We start from the raw sequence: 13,443 nt of genomic DNA, 5'->3' as shown, positions 1-13,443 counted from the left end.
AGTACAGTGGACAACAGCTGCACTTGTTAAAATATAAAACTTCATACCAGTACAGAATGTTCCAGTAGATGTGGGTTTGATATAATTTCAAATAATTTTTTATATACATATTTTAATTATGCATGTAAGTATTTAATGTATGAAATCTTACCTCTGTAGAAGCTCTGCTTGCACGATCTGGAAGAACTAGAGTATTCCCATTGCTCCCAGGGACAAGAGTGGAGCCGATGCTCATACGAGGTCCAACTAACATGTACCGTTTTTCACCTGACCTATACTGAATACTATGGCAGAGTGTTCCATCATAATTGGTGTCTTGTAAGTACTTAGATGAAAAGTCTGTTGGTTTGGAGCACTGCATGACTATTAGAATAACAATACTGAGCACAAAAAGGACAGAAACAGATCCCAACGTAATGATCAAGTAAAATTTTATGTCATTTTCCTCCACGTCTTTCACTGTGTTTTTCAAGTCAGAAGCAGCAAAGGCCTCCTTGGGCTCCACAAGCTTAATGGTCACTGTAGCTGTAGCCAAAAATGAAACGTTCCCGTTGTCTTTCACCATTACGACCAGTTTATGTTCAGCATCGTCCGTCTCTGCAAATGAACGAAGGGTCCTTATCTGCCCTGTGTAGCGATCCAGTCCAAATAGAGTGTGATCTCTGACCTCCTGTAGTGAATAGAGCAGCCATCCATTGTATCCCATATCAGCGTCATATGCCCTCACTTTAGTCACCAAATGACCCACGTTTACATTCCTTGGAAGTTCTTCAACAGCTTCAGCAGAACCATTTGCATTGACAGGTGACAATATGACTGGTGAATTGTCATTTTGGTCTAAAATAAATACATTAACAGTGACATTACTACTAAGAGAGGGACTCCCAGAATCTTTGGCTTTCACAAGGAACTGGAACGACTTCACCGTTTCAAAGTCAAAACTCTTCAGTGCATAAATGACTCCGTTATCTGAGTCGATATTTAAAAACGATGCTACGTCATTCTGAACCCCCCTGATAATGTCATATGTAATCACTGCATTTTCATTCATGTCATTGTCATGGGCAGAGACACAGAAAATGGAGGTGCCAGGGACATTATTTTCAAGAATGTACAGTTCCACAGGATTTTCAGGAAATTCTGGGACATTGTCATTCACATCTGAAATCTGAACATTTAAGGTTTTCATTGCAGTCAGGGGAGGAACACCAAGGTCTGTCGCTGTTATTGTGATGTCATACTGTGATATCGTCTCCCTGTCTAACTTGGCTTTCGTAATTAAAGAGTACATGTTTTCTTGGACAGATGGCTTCAGCTCAAACGGTAAATTACTAGGAATGGTACAGACAACCTGGCCATTTACACCAGAGTCCACATCTCTGACACTTATGAGGGAGATTACAGAACCTGGTTTTGAATCTTCCGAGATAACATTAGAAAGGGAGGTGACTTCGATCTCTGGTTCATTGTCATTCATGTCTACAACCTTTACAATAACGCGACAATCTGTACTTGTGGGTGGCTGCCCCTTATCTGCAGCTTGTATATTAAAACTGTACAGCTGATTCTTTTCAAAATCAATGTCTCCTTTAACTCGCATTTCACCAGTGACACTGTCCAGCGTGAAGATGTCATGTACTCCACGGTTAAGGGTCCTGCTGAGCGCGTATTCAACCTCCCCGTTCATTCCTTCATCAGAATCGGTGGCGTTCACTTTCATCACAACTGTTCCGACCGCAGCGTTTTCCGCTAGAGACACCGTGTACACAGCCCGACTGCATACGGGACGGTTATCGTTCACATCAAGGACACTGACAGTGATATTCAGCGTGCTGGATCTGGGTGGGCTGCCGCCGTCCAGTGCCGTCAGCTGCAGCCCGTGTCCGGGGGCGGTTTCTCTGTCCAGGGCCTTTTGTAAAACGAGGAACGGACTCTTGTGTCCGTAGCCGGTGTCCTGCAGCTCCAACTCGAAATGATCGTTCTGAAGTAATCGGTACGATCGTATGGAGTTCATACCAGCGTCTGGGTCACGCGCAGTCTGGATTTCAAAGCGCGCGCCCCTGGGCGTGTTCTCGGGCACGCGCAAGCGCTGCTCGTTCTCAGCGAAGCTCGGAGAATGATCGTTTATATCCGCGATTTCCACGCCGACGTAATGAACCTCGAGAGGATTTTCCACGACGACTTTTACATTCACCGCGCACACCTCGTTGCCCTCGCACAGCTCTTCTCTGTCGATCCTCTTCTGCACGTACAGGGCGCCATTGTTCTGTTTCACCTGGAAATACATGTCGTGCGGCCCAGAAACGATTCGAAAGCGTCTATCCTCCAGCGTAGTGACGTCGAGGCCCAGGTCTTTAGCAATATTTCCAACTACGAAACCCTCTTTTGTTTCCTCCGGAACAGAATATTTCACCTGAGCCGAAATCCGCTCCGCAAAGCACAGCAACAAAGAGATTCCGAGCGCAACGCGCCGCCGTCCGCGCGTTTCCCCTCGATCTTTCATTCTGAATCAAAATACACACAAATAAATTCCACCAACAGCGTGATCGTGGACGGGAACAAAGATACGTGATCGCTACAGCAGACGCTCCATCCTCTTCGAGGAAAATAAATTTGCCGCTGAACACCACCGCCTCACCGAAGCAGGGGAGGGTCTGGAGCGAATTTCCTTATGTAACACTGACACCACTTGGTCTACTGCTGTTATGTTCCCAAATTCTGTCAATACTGATATACAAACTTTATTATTGTTAAAAAAAAATATATATATATATATATATATATATATGTGTGTGTGTGTGTGTGTGTGTGTGTGTGTGTGTGTGTGTGTGTGTGTGTGTGTGTGTGTGTATATATATATATATGTGTGTGTGTGTGTGTGTGTGTGTGTGTGTGTGTGTGTGTATATATATATATATATATATATATATATATATATATATTAGTTAATAACGATTGATGCTATACCTTCCGTTGCTACTTATTACTAAATATGCAGAACGAACAAACGTAACAATGTAAGTATTTATTTTAGAAATTCCAGAGTACGCGGCTATAAACATTTACAGCATTAATACCACAATTACATGTCAGTGGTTATTAAGGTTTTTACATCGCATTTATTAAGGTTTTTACTTCGCGTGCATCGTCTGAAATGTTTTCATTAGATGTTTTTTTTTTTTCTTCCTATTTTTTAGTTCAGTTTGAGTCTTAAATGAAACCCAGCAGGTCTTACCTCTCCAGGTGGCCTCAGCCTACGATCGGGTACAACCAGAGTGTTCCCGTTGCTGCCGGGGACGATGGCCGATCCGATACTCATCCTGGGCCCCACTAACATGTACCTTTTATCTCCTGATCGGTACTGAATGCTGTGGCACAGTGTCCCGTCATAACTTGAATCTTGCAAGTACTTAGATGGTGGGTCTGCTGATTTGGAGCACTGCATGGCTATTAAAACTATCACGCTGAGCAGAAACAGGGCCGAGACCGAGGCCAGGGTGACGATTAAATAAAATGTAATGTTGCTCTCCTCTTCCTGCGCGACTGTGCTTTTGGCATCTGCTGCAAAAGCCTCCTTGGGCTCTACAGCCTTGATGGTCAAAGTCGCTGTCGCTGAAAGTGAGACGTTGCCATTGTCCTTGACCAGTATGACCAGTTTGTGCACAGCCTCGTCCGTTTCTGAAAATGAGCGAAGCATCCGTATCTGCCCTGTATAGCGGTCCAACCCAAACAGGGTGTGGTCACTAATTTCTTGCAGAGAAAAGAGCAGCCATCCGTTGTATCCAACATCCGGGTCATAGGCCCGTACTTTAGCGACCAAATGGCCCGCGTTGACGTTTCGAGGTATCTCCTCGGTGGCTTCAGAAGAGCCGTTGCTGTTGGTTGGGTAAAGTATCACGGGGGCATTGTCGTTCTGGTCATAAATGAACACTTCCACCGTCACGTTACTACTAAGCGAAGGAGCTCCCGAGTCCTTAGCGACCACGTGGAACCGGAAAGATTTCACTGTTTCGAAATCAAAACTTTTAAGCGCGTAAATGTTGCCGTTTTCTGAATTAATATTTAGGAAAGAGGACCAGTCGTTCTGTTGGCCCCTAACGAGGTGGTACGAAATCAGTGCGTTTTCGTCCAGGTCTTTGTCAGATGCGCTCACGGAGAACACGGACGCACCTGGCGCGTTATTCTCCGCCACGTACAGGTAAAGGGGATTGCGCGAGAATTCCGGGCTGTTGTCGTTGATGTCCGTTATCTTCACGGAGAACGTTCTGCGCGCGGACAGCGGAGGCTGTCCCAGGTCGGTCGCTGTGACCGTGATGTCGTAGTGCGACAGGACCTCGCGGTCGAGCAGACTTTTCGTCACGACAGAATAGAGGTTTTCCTGTCCCGAATGCTTTAATTCGAACGGCAGGCTGTCGGGAAGCGAGCAGGACACTTTCCCGTTCAGCCCCGAGTCTTTATCCGTCACGCTGATGAGAGAAATTGCCGTGCCAGGCCTCGAGCTTTCTGAAACCGCGGAGGAAAGCGACGTGATCTCGATCTCGGGTTTATTGTCGTTTAAATCTTGGATTCGAATGATTACTCTGCAGTCCACGGTCATCGGGGGCGTTCCTTTATCGGTGGCCTGAACGTTTAACCGATAAACCTCATTCTCCTCGAAGTCAACCTGCCCTCGCACGACAACCTCCCCCGTGACGCTGTCTAAGCCGAATGGGTTGTTCGTTTTCGACTTTAACGACCTCCCCAGGCTGTATTCCACCTCTCCGTTCAGACCCTCGTCCGCGTCCGTAGCGTTCACCGTCGTCACGATCGTGCCGATCGGTGCGTTTTCTCGCAGCGTAACGGAGTACACCTCCAAGCTGAACGCGGGCCTGTTATCATTCGTGTCCAGAACCGTCACCGTGATATTCAGAGTCCCCGATTTAGGAGGATTTCCCCCATCGGACGCCGTCACAAGCAAAACGTGCTGAGCGCTTTTCTCTCGGTCTAAAGACCTGTCCAGCACCAAAAATAAAATTTTATCCTCGTCCTCGCTGTCCTTCAGCTGTAACTGGAAATGCTCGTTCTGCCGCAGCTTGTACAGGCGGACGGAATTGATCCCCGCATCCAGATCTCGAGCCGACTGGAGTTCGAAGCGCGCGCCCGGCTGGGTGTTCTCAGGAATCTCTAAGTGCACGTTGTTCTCCGGGAATGACGGAGCGTTGTCGTTGACGTCCGTAATTTCTACGCTTATGTAGTGGATCTCCAGCGGGTTCTCGATAACGGTCTTCAGATTGATCACGCACGCGCCGTCGCCGCTGCACTCGTCCTCTCGGTCTATTCTCTTGTTAGTATATAAGACCCCATTGTTCGGGTTTACCTGGAAAAGGTCGTCATTCGACCCTGAGACGATGCGGAATCGCCTCGTCACCAAAGCAGAAGCATCGAGGCCTAAATCCTTGGCGATATTTCCAACCGGGCTTCCCTCCTTCACCTCCTCTTGAATAGAATACCTGGTCTGCGCTAAAACCAGCTCCGCGACGCACAGCAGCGACGAGAAAAGCGCCGTGGTCCACCACAGCATCCGTCCACGCCTTTGTCTGCCGTTGTACATCCCTGGATCAAAACATCCACCCATATTAACCTCGCGATACCAGTGAAGTTCAGAACCAAAAACGTTTCGTATTCATAATCGTCTGAAACAGTGTTGTCCCGAGGCTGCCGGTGAAGAAGAAACACATCTTTCGCACAGCGTGGTGAACAGACTAATGCCGCCCGTAGGTGGAGAAAGCGTCCAGTGTTCAGGGTTTCCTTGTGTAATGCTGACACCGCCTGGGCTAATCTAGAAAGGACCGTTATTTTTTAGACGATAATATGTGTTTTGCATAAAAACATGTCCACACATGTATTTGTAATAACTAAACATTATATGTTATATAGATATATGTATATCTGTCTAACATATCGCCTGCATTAAAATCATACTTGAACATCACCACCTTGAGAGGTTCATCACTGACCACTGCATCCTGAACAAACTCCAGCGGACAAGTGAATATAAAATCTAAATACAGAGTGAACCCAAACATTTACTGTGTACATCAAGTTTAAATAGAAAAATATCTCAGTAGCAAAAACACAGTAAATTCACCTTAATGAAGAAGTTTTATTTTTAAATTATATTCAGTACAATCTCTGCGTAGTTGTTCACAGTAAACAGATGGGTGAGGCATGTTTAAATTTACCGGCCTTAAATTTACCAGAAAAATCTCCCCCACACACATACAAAATATACTGTTTTTGTCCAGACTTTGTTGAATGGAGAGAAGCTGTCAACCTGTAACTCATATTATTAATCTATTGTACTGAACAAAAGTGCACAGAACTTTAACCCTTACAAAATTTATTCAACATATTGGACTTGTTCATGGACATGAACCTAATTTCAGCATCACGTGTGGTTTGAAAGACTGTCAGTAATCCTTTTCAAAATATCATTCCTTCAGACAGCATGTTAATAGGAGACACAACCAGAACTTTTTCACTTGAAGGGACAACAATGACATTGTAGAACAACCCAGTCCTGAAGAAGACTCTGCTTTGGAATCAGTCCAACATAGAGCACCAAGTGTGGAACAACTATTAAAAGACAACGTATTCAGCTTTATTTTGACATTGTTGGTGATCATCACCTTCTGCTTTGCTTCTTTAAAAAGAACTATGATACATATCATCTTGAAAAGATGAGGGTTTAATGTGTCTGAGTGTGAAGATTTTAAGTACAAATTGTGTGCCTTCTATTACAGGGAACGTTGGTGACAGATATCGATTGAGATATCAATCATATTCATTTAGTTAAGATGCTGTACTTCATTCCATCATTGTCCTTTTAATAAACTGGATTACTTTGATGTCACGTAAGTTTCCCTACTGACATCACGCACTTGTTATGAAATTAGTGATCGGTGAAGCACAAGAACAGAAGCATATAGCATTTGCAAATTTAACTAGAATAGGGAAGTTTGTGAACAAACTTCGAGTTTGGCTTGAAAAGTCATAAAACGTTACATAATGACAGGATGAAAGGATGAACTGGAAGAGTGGAATCATTGTTGAACTAGATAATTTTGTGGAAGGGTTAAAATTGTAAAAAGATAAAAGAATAGATGAAAAAACTGGAAGATTTGAATCATTGTTGAATAGTTAATTTTCATGGAATAGGTGAAATTGTAAAACTTTAAGAGATGAAAGGAAAAATTTATAAAGAAATAGAGTGAAGTCATTGTTAAACTAGTTAAGTTGGTGAAAATGTAAGATATTATTTGGTGATGTTTAGAGCATGATCAAATTTGAAACATGTTCAGAAATTAGCAATGCTAACAAATGCTAACAAGGCGTGGCCACAATGACTTAAGTTCAATTTTTGCCATTTGGGATGTCAACTATTTTACTTACTGAAAATGTTACCATCATTCCTCTGTAAAATGAATAGGCTTCAATGGAAGGATGAGAAGGAGAAGAGGAGGTAAAAGGCATGAGTATAAAAAAGTTGATTGCGGTTGAAGTAAAGTGAAGTGATTGTCACATGTGATACACAGCAGCACAGCACTCGGTGCACACAGTGAAATTTGTCCTCTGCATTTAATCAATCACCCTGAGTCAACAGTGGGCAGCCATGACAGGCGCCCGGGGAGCAGTGTGTGGGGACGGTGCTTTGCTCAGTGGCACCTCAGTGGCACCTTGGCGGATCGGGATTCGAACCGGCAACTTTCTGATTACGGACCCGCCTCCTTAATCACTAGGCCACCACTGCCCCAAAAGGAATTTCATGACCACAGATGTCAAGGTGACAGGTCTGTAGTCATTCAGTCCAGTGCTCAGGTGCTAGTTATTCAGTGGGGCAGTGGTGGCCTAGTGGTTAAGGAAGCAGCTGTAATCAGAAGGTTGCCGGTTCGAATCTGAAATCCGCCAAGGTGCCACTGAGGTGCCACTGAGCAAAGCACATTCAACATTGGTTGAATGTATGAAATGTGTGGTGGTTGAAGGCAGTGAGTGTGACCACTGATCCTCTGTAAACTGCATGGAGCTTAATGAGAGGATCATATTGGATGAATGGGTGAAAGTTGTCAATATGGTGACGTGAGAAAACAAGGACAGGTTAAATGTGTGAATGTAAATAAGTGAATGGGAAAAGGGATGAAAAAGAGGTGTTTAGGCATGGTCACTTTGGAATAAAAGAGGGGGTCATGGAGATGTGGTATATTGAGTTACAGGTGTCTATGATAAAAATTGTAGACGTTAGAGCTTATCAAAAAGTTAAGAAAAATGGGTGTGATACGCGGGCAGAGTTGCAGTTTGCTTATAAAAGCACAAGTATACCCCTTGAAAGCCATACGAAAGGTTACATAACAAGAGGATGAAAGGATAGGAGGGGAAGAGTGTAATCATTGTTGAATTAGTTAATTTGTGGAGTAGGTGAAATTGAAAAGTTTAACAGATGAGAGGAAAAAAAATTACATGCTAATGATAGCATGCTAACATTAAAAATGCTAACAGGGCGTGGCCACGATGTGTCACGTGACATTTGGTGATGTTTGGACCATGTTCAAAATTAGTATGCTAATGCAAGCATGCTAACATAAATGGAATGTGTGATGGTTAGAAATCAGTGAGTATGACCACTGTTGTTCTGTAAAATGCATAGAGCTTAATGAGAGAATGGAGGGATGAAAAAGGACTAGTGGATAGGGGGATAAGTGGAGAAAGGTTGACTGTGGTTGAATTGGTTACATTGGATGAATGGGTGAAATGGGTGCTGGTTGGAGGGCTGAAAGTGTGACCACTGTTTCTATGTAAAATGCATGAGAGTGAATGGGAGGATGGAGGGATAAAAAAAAAAGAGTGAAAAAGGAGAAGTGGGGGGGGGAAAGAAGAAATAAAGTTGACTTCAGATGAAGGTGTGTACCTAGTTTCATGTCAATATGTTGAAATATGAGGAAACAAGGACATGTTAAATGTACCATTTAAAGTGAATAGGGAAAAAAAGGGATGAAAAACAGGGGGTCATGGAGATGCGGTATATTGAGTTATGGACGTGAGAGCGGAGTTGCGGAATGCTTATAAAAGCATAAGCACACCTTTTGTATATGGGCCGGATTATTGTGTGAAGTTTTATAATTTTTTCAGAAAAGAATAATAATGAAAGGGGAGTGATACACAGCACAGCACACGGTGTACACAACGAAATGTGTCCTCTGCTTTTAACCATCACCCTTGGTGAGCAGTGGACAGCCATGAAAGGCACCCTGGGAAGAGTGTGTGGGGACAGTGCTTTGCTCAGTGGCACCTCAGGGTACCTTGGCAGCTTGGGATTCAAACCGTCAACCTTCTGATTACGGGGCCGCCTCCTTAACCGCTAGGCCACCACTGCCTCTTATTATTAATAATAATAATACAAATAAGAAATAGAAGAAGAATAGAAGATTTCAAAATAAACTGGAAGTGGAATATTTTGCCTTTCCAATAGTAAATAGGGTGAAGTATGACCAGAAAAGATTGTCATTGGTCATGTCCATGCTGAAAAAATCCCACTATTTTGGAGGGTGAAATGCCTATTCTGTGTAACCATGTTGGGTGTTACACAGAAATATTTTGTGTCCACTGTATTTTGACTGTCATGTTCATGCATACAAATATGTGTATTTAGTTGATTATGCCATGTATGTACAGTTGAAAATTGTTGTATAATCTGCCCACTTCTTCCTTTTCTGGCCATTCCTCTACCAAGATTGAGCATTAGTTTATTTATCAAAATCCATGTCCATCCAATTGTGCAACCTGAATAGATTTGATTGATTTGTATTTCAATGTACTTTGTATGTGAAGTGTTACAGAGGAAAAGACTTCCATGTGTGTTTCCCTTTCAGGCTGTTGGCTGGGTGGAGTTTGGGATTGATGGTTCCGCCTACCTATCCACTCATCATCAGTCTACCAATCACTCAGACAGGAACATTTAAGGACAACTCCAGCCACCAGACGGGGCCCTTGTTGTTGAGTCGGAGGAGGACAGAGAGGAGAGTTTGGCAGTGTTGGAGAAAAGTTAGAGAAAAGCCTGTGTTGCATGCTAGTGCTAGAGTGGTTAGTGTTGGTTGTTGTTGGGTTTTTTGTTAACAGTGTATAGCATCTCCTTTTGTGTGTGTGTGTGTGTGTGTGTGTGTGTGTGTTGTTCCTCCTGTCAGTTGTTGATGTTATGTACAGCACTCTGTGTACACACAGTTTTGGTTGGTTGCTCATTTCTCACAAATAAATGCACAATATTTCTCTCTGGTCTTGTGCATGTGTATTCCCACCTCCCACATCCCTCTCTTTTGTCGTCACTTTTCCCAACACCCTAGACGGGGACGTGACACGGGTACACGTGACTAGAGTACAAAAACGTTAGAAGAGGTACAGTAATGTTCTTCAGAAGGGTCCTGCCCCAGCAACAAGCATTTGTACCCATATAGGTACACAGTGGTACTTCCATTTCTCTGTGTGTAGGAGAGCTTAAAGTACATGCCGCACTAAAGGGGATCATTTCACATTAGCCTTCTGCAAATACGTAATAAGAGCATTCATCGACAAGACTTTACAAGAATTGTTGTTTATCACTGTACATGATGTTCAAGTGAAAGATAACAAAATATATCAATATTATTTATATATCTCATATCAACATTAGTGTCATAGAGCAATGACATGGGGTGATGGTTACCCAGTATAAGCCTGGACTGAGAGGAAGGGCATCAGCCATCATTACTTTAAAAAAAATAAAACTGAACCTTACCTCTCTAGTCTTTGTCCCCCTGTGATCCGGTAGAATAAGTGTGTTCCCATTGCTGCCAGAGACTATTGTAGAACCGATGCTCATCCTGGGACCAACTAACATGTATCTCTTGTCTCCAGACCGATACTGAATGCTGTGACAGAGAGTCCCATCATAATTTGTATCCTGTAAGTACTTGGAAGAACAGTCTGTGCGCTTGGTACACTGCATGACCACTAAAATGACAACACTGATGAGGAACAGCAGTGACACCAATCCCAGGGTAATTATCAGGTAAAATGTGACATTGTTTTCCTCATCAACTTCCGATTCATTTTTCACATCAGAAATGGCATGAGCCTCTTTAGGCTCTGTCACTTTGACCAGCAGTGTAGCCGTTGCTGAGAGTGAAATGTTGCCATTGTCTTTGACCAGAATCACCAGTTTATGCTCCGCCTCGTCTGATTCTGTGAATGAGCGGAGTGTTCTTATCTGCCCTGTGTATCTGTCCAGGCCAAAAAGAGTGTGGTCAGAGACTTGAAGCAATGAAAATAGCAGCCACCCATTGTAGCCAATGTCTGGATCATACGCCCGCACTTTAGTTACCAAATGACCGGCTTTAACGTTGCGGGGAAGCTCCTCCACTCCCTCAGTGGATCCATTGGAACTGACAGGAAACAAGATGATTGGAGAATTGTCATTCTGATCCAGAATAAAAACGTTCACTGTGGCGTTGCTGCTCAGAGGAGGAGTCCCAGAGTCTGTAGCAACAACTTGGAACTGAAACGACTTCACAGTTTCGAAGTCGAAGCTTTTGAGCGCAACGATTTTTCCATTTTCTGAATGAATATTCAGAAAGGACGTCAATTCATTCCGGCTGCTCTCACCTCTCGCGATATGGTACGAGATCGCAGCGTTCTCATTTAAATCTTTATCTGACGCGCTCACGGAGAATATGGGCGTGCCAGGCTGGTTATTTTCTTCCAGGTAGAACACGAGCGAGTTCTGCGCAAAGTCCGGGCTGTTGTCGTTTACGTCCGAAACCTGGATGCTCAGGGTTTTAAATGCTGAGAGAGCGGGCTGGCCGAGATCAGTCGCTTGTATTGTGACGTCATAGTGCGTCACGCGCTCTCGGTCTAAACTCCCTTTGGAAACTAAGGAATACATATTTCCCTGGAACGATGGTTTCAGTTCAAATGGAACATCCCCTAGTACAGCGCACACGACTTTACCGTTCAGCCCTGAATCTTTATCTTTTACGCTTATGATTGATATAACCGTGCCGGCTTTTGTATCTTCCGGAACGACGCGGGAAAACGAGGTTATGTCTATTTCAGGCGCGTTGTCGTTCTCGTCTTGTATATTTATGATGGCCCTGCAGTCCGTGGTCATCGGAGGCTGCCCTTTATCGGACGCCTGTACCGTTACGCGGTAAACCTCATTTTCTTCGAAGTCAATCGGTCCTTTCACTGTAATCTCACCGGTAACTTCGTTCAGCGCAAATACATCGAGCACTCTGCGTTTTATATTTCGACCGAAGGAATAAACCACTTCACCGTTTAAATCATCGTCCGCGTCGGTGGCGTTCACCGTCGTTATCGTCGTTCCGGAAGCCACATTCTCAGCTATGGAGACCGCGTAGACATCTCGACCACACACGGGGTGATTGTCATTTATATCATAAACCGTGACGGTTATGTTAAGAACTCCTGATTTGGGGGGGGTCCCGCCATCTATCGCGGTTAAGAACAGTGCGTGCTGAGACGCATGTTCTCGGTCTAAGGGCTTTTTTAAAACCAGCAAGGGTATTTTCTCCTCGTCCCCACTGTCTCGGAGCTCCAGGGAGAAATGCTCGTTTGAGCCTAGTTTGTAATTACGCACGGAATTGGTTCCCACGTCGGGGTCGCGGGCGCTCTGAAGCTCGAACCGGTTCCCTGGAGCTTTATTTTCCGCGATTTCCAGAAGAAGATGTTGTTCCGCGAAATTGGGAGCGTGGTCGTTTATGTCTACGACCTCGACCTGAACGTAGTGCATTTCCAGAGGATTTTCCACGATCATCTTTAGGTTAATCAAACACGGACCGCTGCCTTCACAGATTTCCTCTCTGTCGATGTTGCTGCGCACATGCAGCGCGCCATTGTTCTGGTTTACGCGGAAAAGACCGTCCGTGGGCTCGGACACGATGCGTAATCCACGCTCCTCCAAGCTGCCCACGTCGAGACCCACGTCTTTGGCGATATTTCCGACCACCGAATCCTCTTTTACTTCCTCCAGAACAGAGTACCTTATTTGCGCCAAAGCAGGATTCCACAAGCAAAGCAGAAGCAGGAAAGCCGTCGCCGCTCGTCTTTGTTCCACGATACCCATAGCTCATGACCCGGTCTCACCAATGTCCTATTTTCAATTGCTCAAGGGTGTAAAAGAAAAATCTGCACAAGGCTCGGTCTGCTTACGCTGGTAAACTGAAACAAAACTGCGAATTCCACCCGTGTCCCCAGCAGAGCAGCATTATAAGACAGCCCACACAGGGTTGGACCTGAACATAAATAGCGTTGCCTTGTGTAACACTGGCACCATCTGGCGCACAAATACAACCCGAATGCACAGCATCTTGTTAAAAATAAATGAACGTGTAATAATAATCATCCAATAATTCGATATCC

General features: G+C 44.4%; 1 protein-coding gene across 7 annotated transcripts in view; it reads right to left on the bottom strand.

Annotated features, from left to right (window-relative positions):
- The window catches only part of LOC114768435 (protocadherin alpha-3-like), a 67,485-nt gene that overhangs the window by 39,217 nt on the left and 14,825 nt on the right, over positions 1–13,443 (bottom strand). Inside the window, exon 1 of one of the 7 annotated variants that reach the window (XM_028960721.1) lies at positions 10,802–13,261. The exons of 4 other annotated variants lie outside the window; for them this stretch is intronic. In XM_028960721.1, the coding sequence (XP_028816554.1) occupies positions 10,802–13,147 (2,346 nt within the window). In that variant the 5' untranslated portion in view covers positions 13,148–13,261. Of the gene's footprint in view, positions 1–151; positions 2,584–3,235; positions 5,742–10,801; positions 13,262–13,443 lie in introns of those variants that run through there. 2 more of the 7 variants (XM_028960708.1, XM_028960720.1) reach the window with 2 other exon arrangements.

The sequence above is a fragment of the Denticeps clupeoides genome, chromosome 18 (assembly GCF_900700375.1).
Source record: "Denticeps clupeoides chromosome 18, fDenClu1.1, whole genome shotgun sequence".
Taxonomy (NCBI): domain Eukaryota; kingdom Metazoa; phylum Chordata; class Actinopteri; order Clupeiformes; family Denticipitidae; genus Denticeps; species Denticeps clupeoides.
The sequence above is the reverse complement of the archived record's forward strand: the minus strand, read 5'-3'. Positions and strand labels throughout refer to the sequence as shown.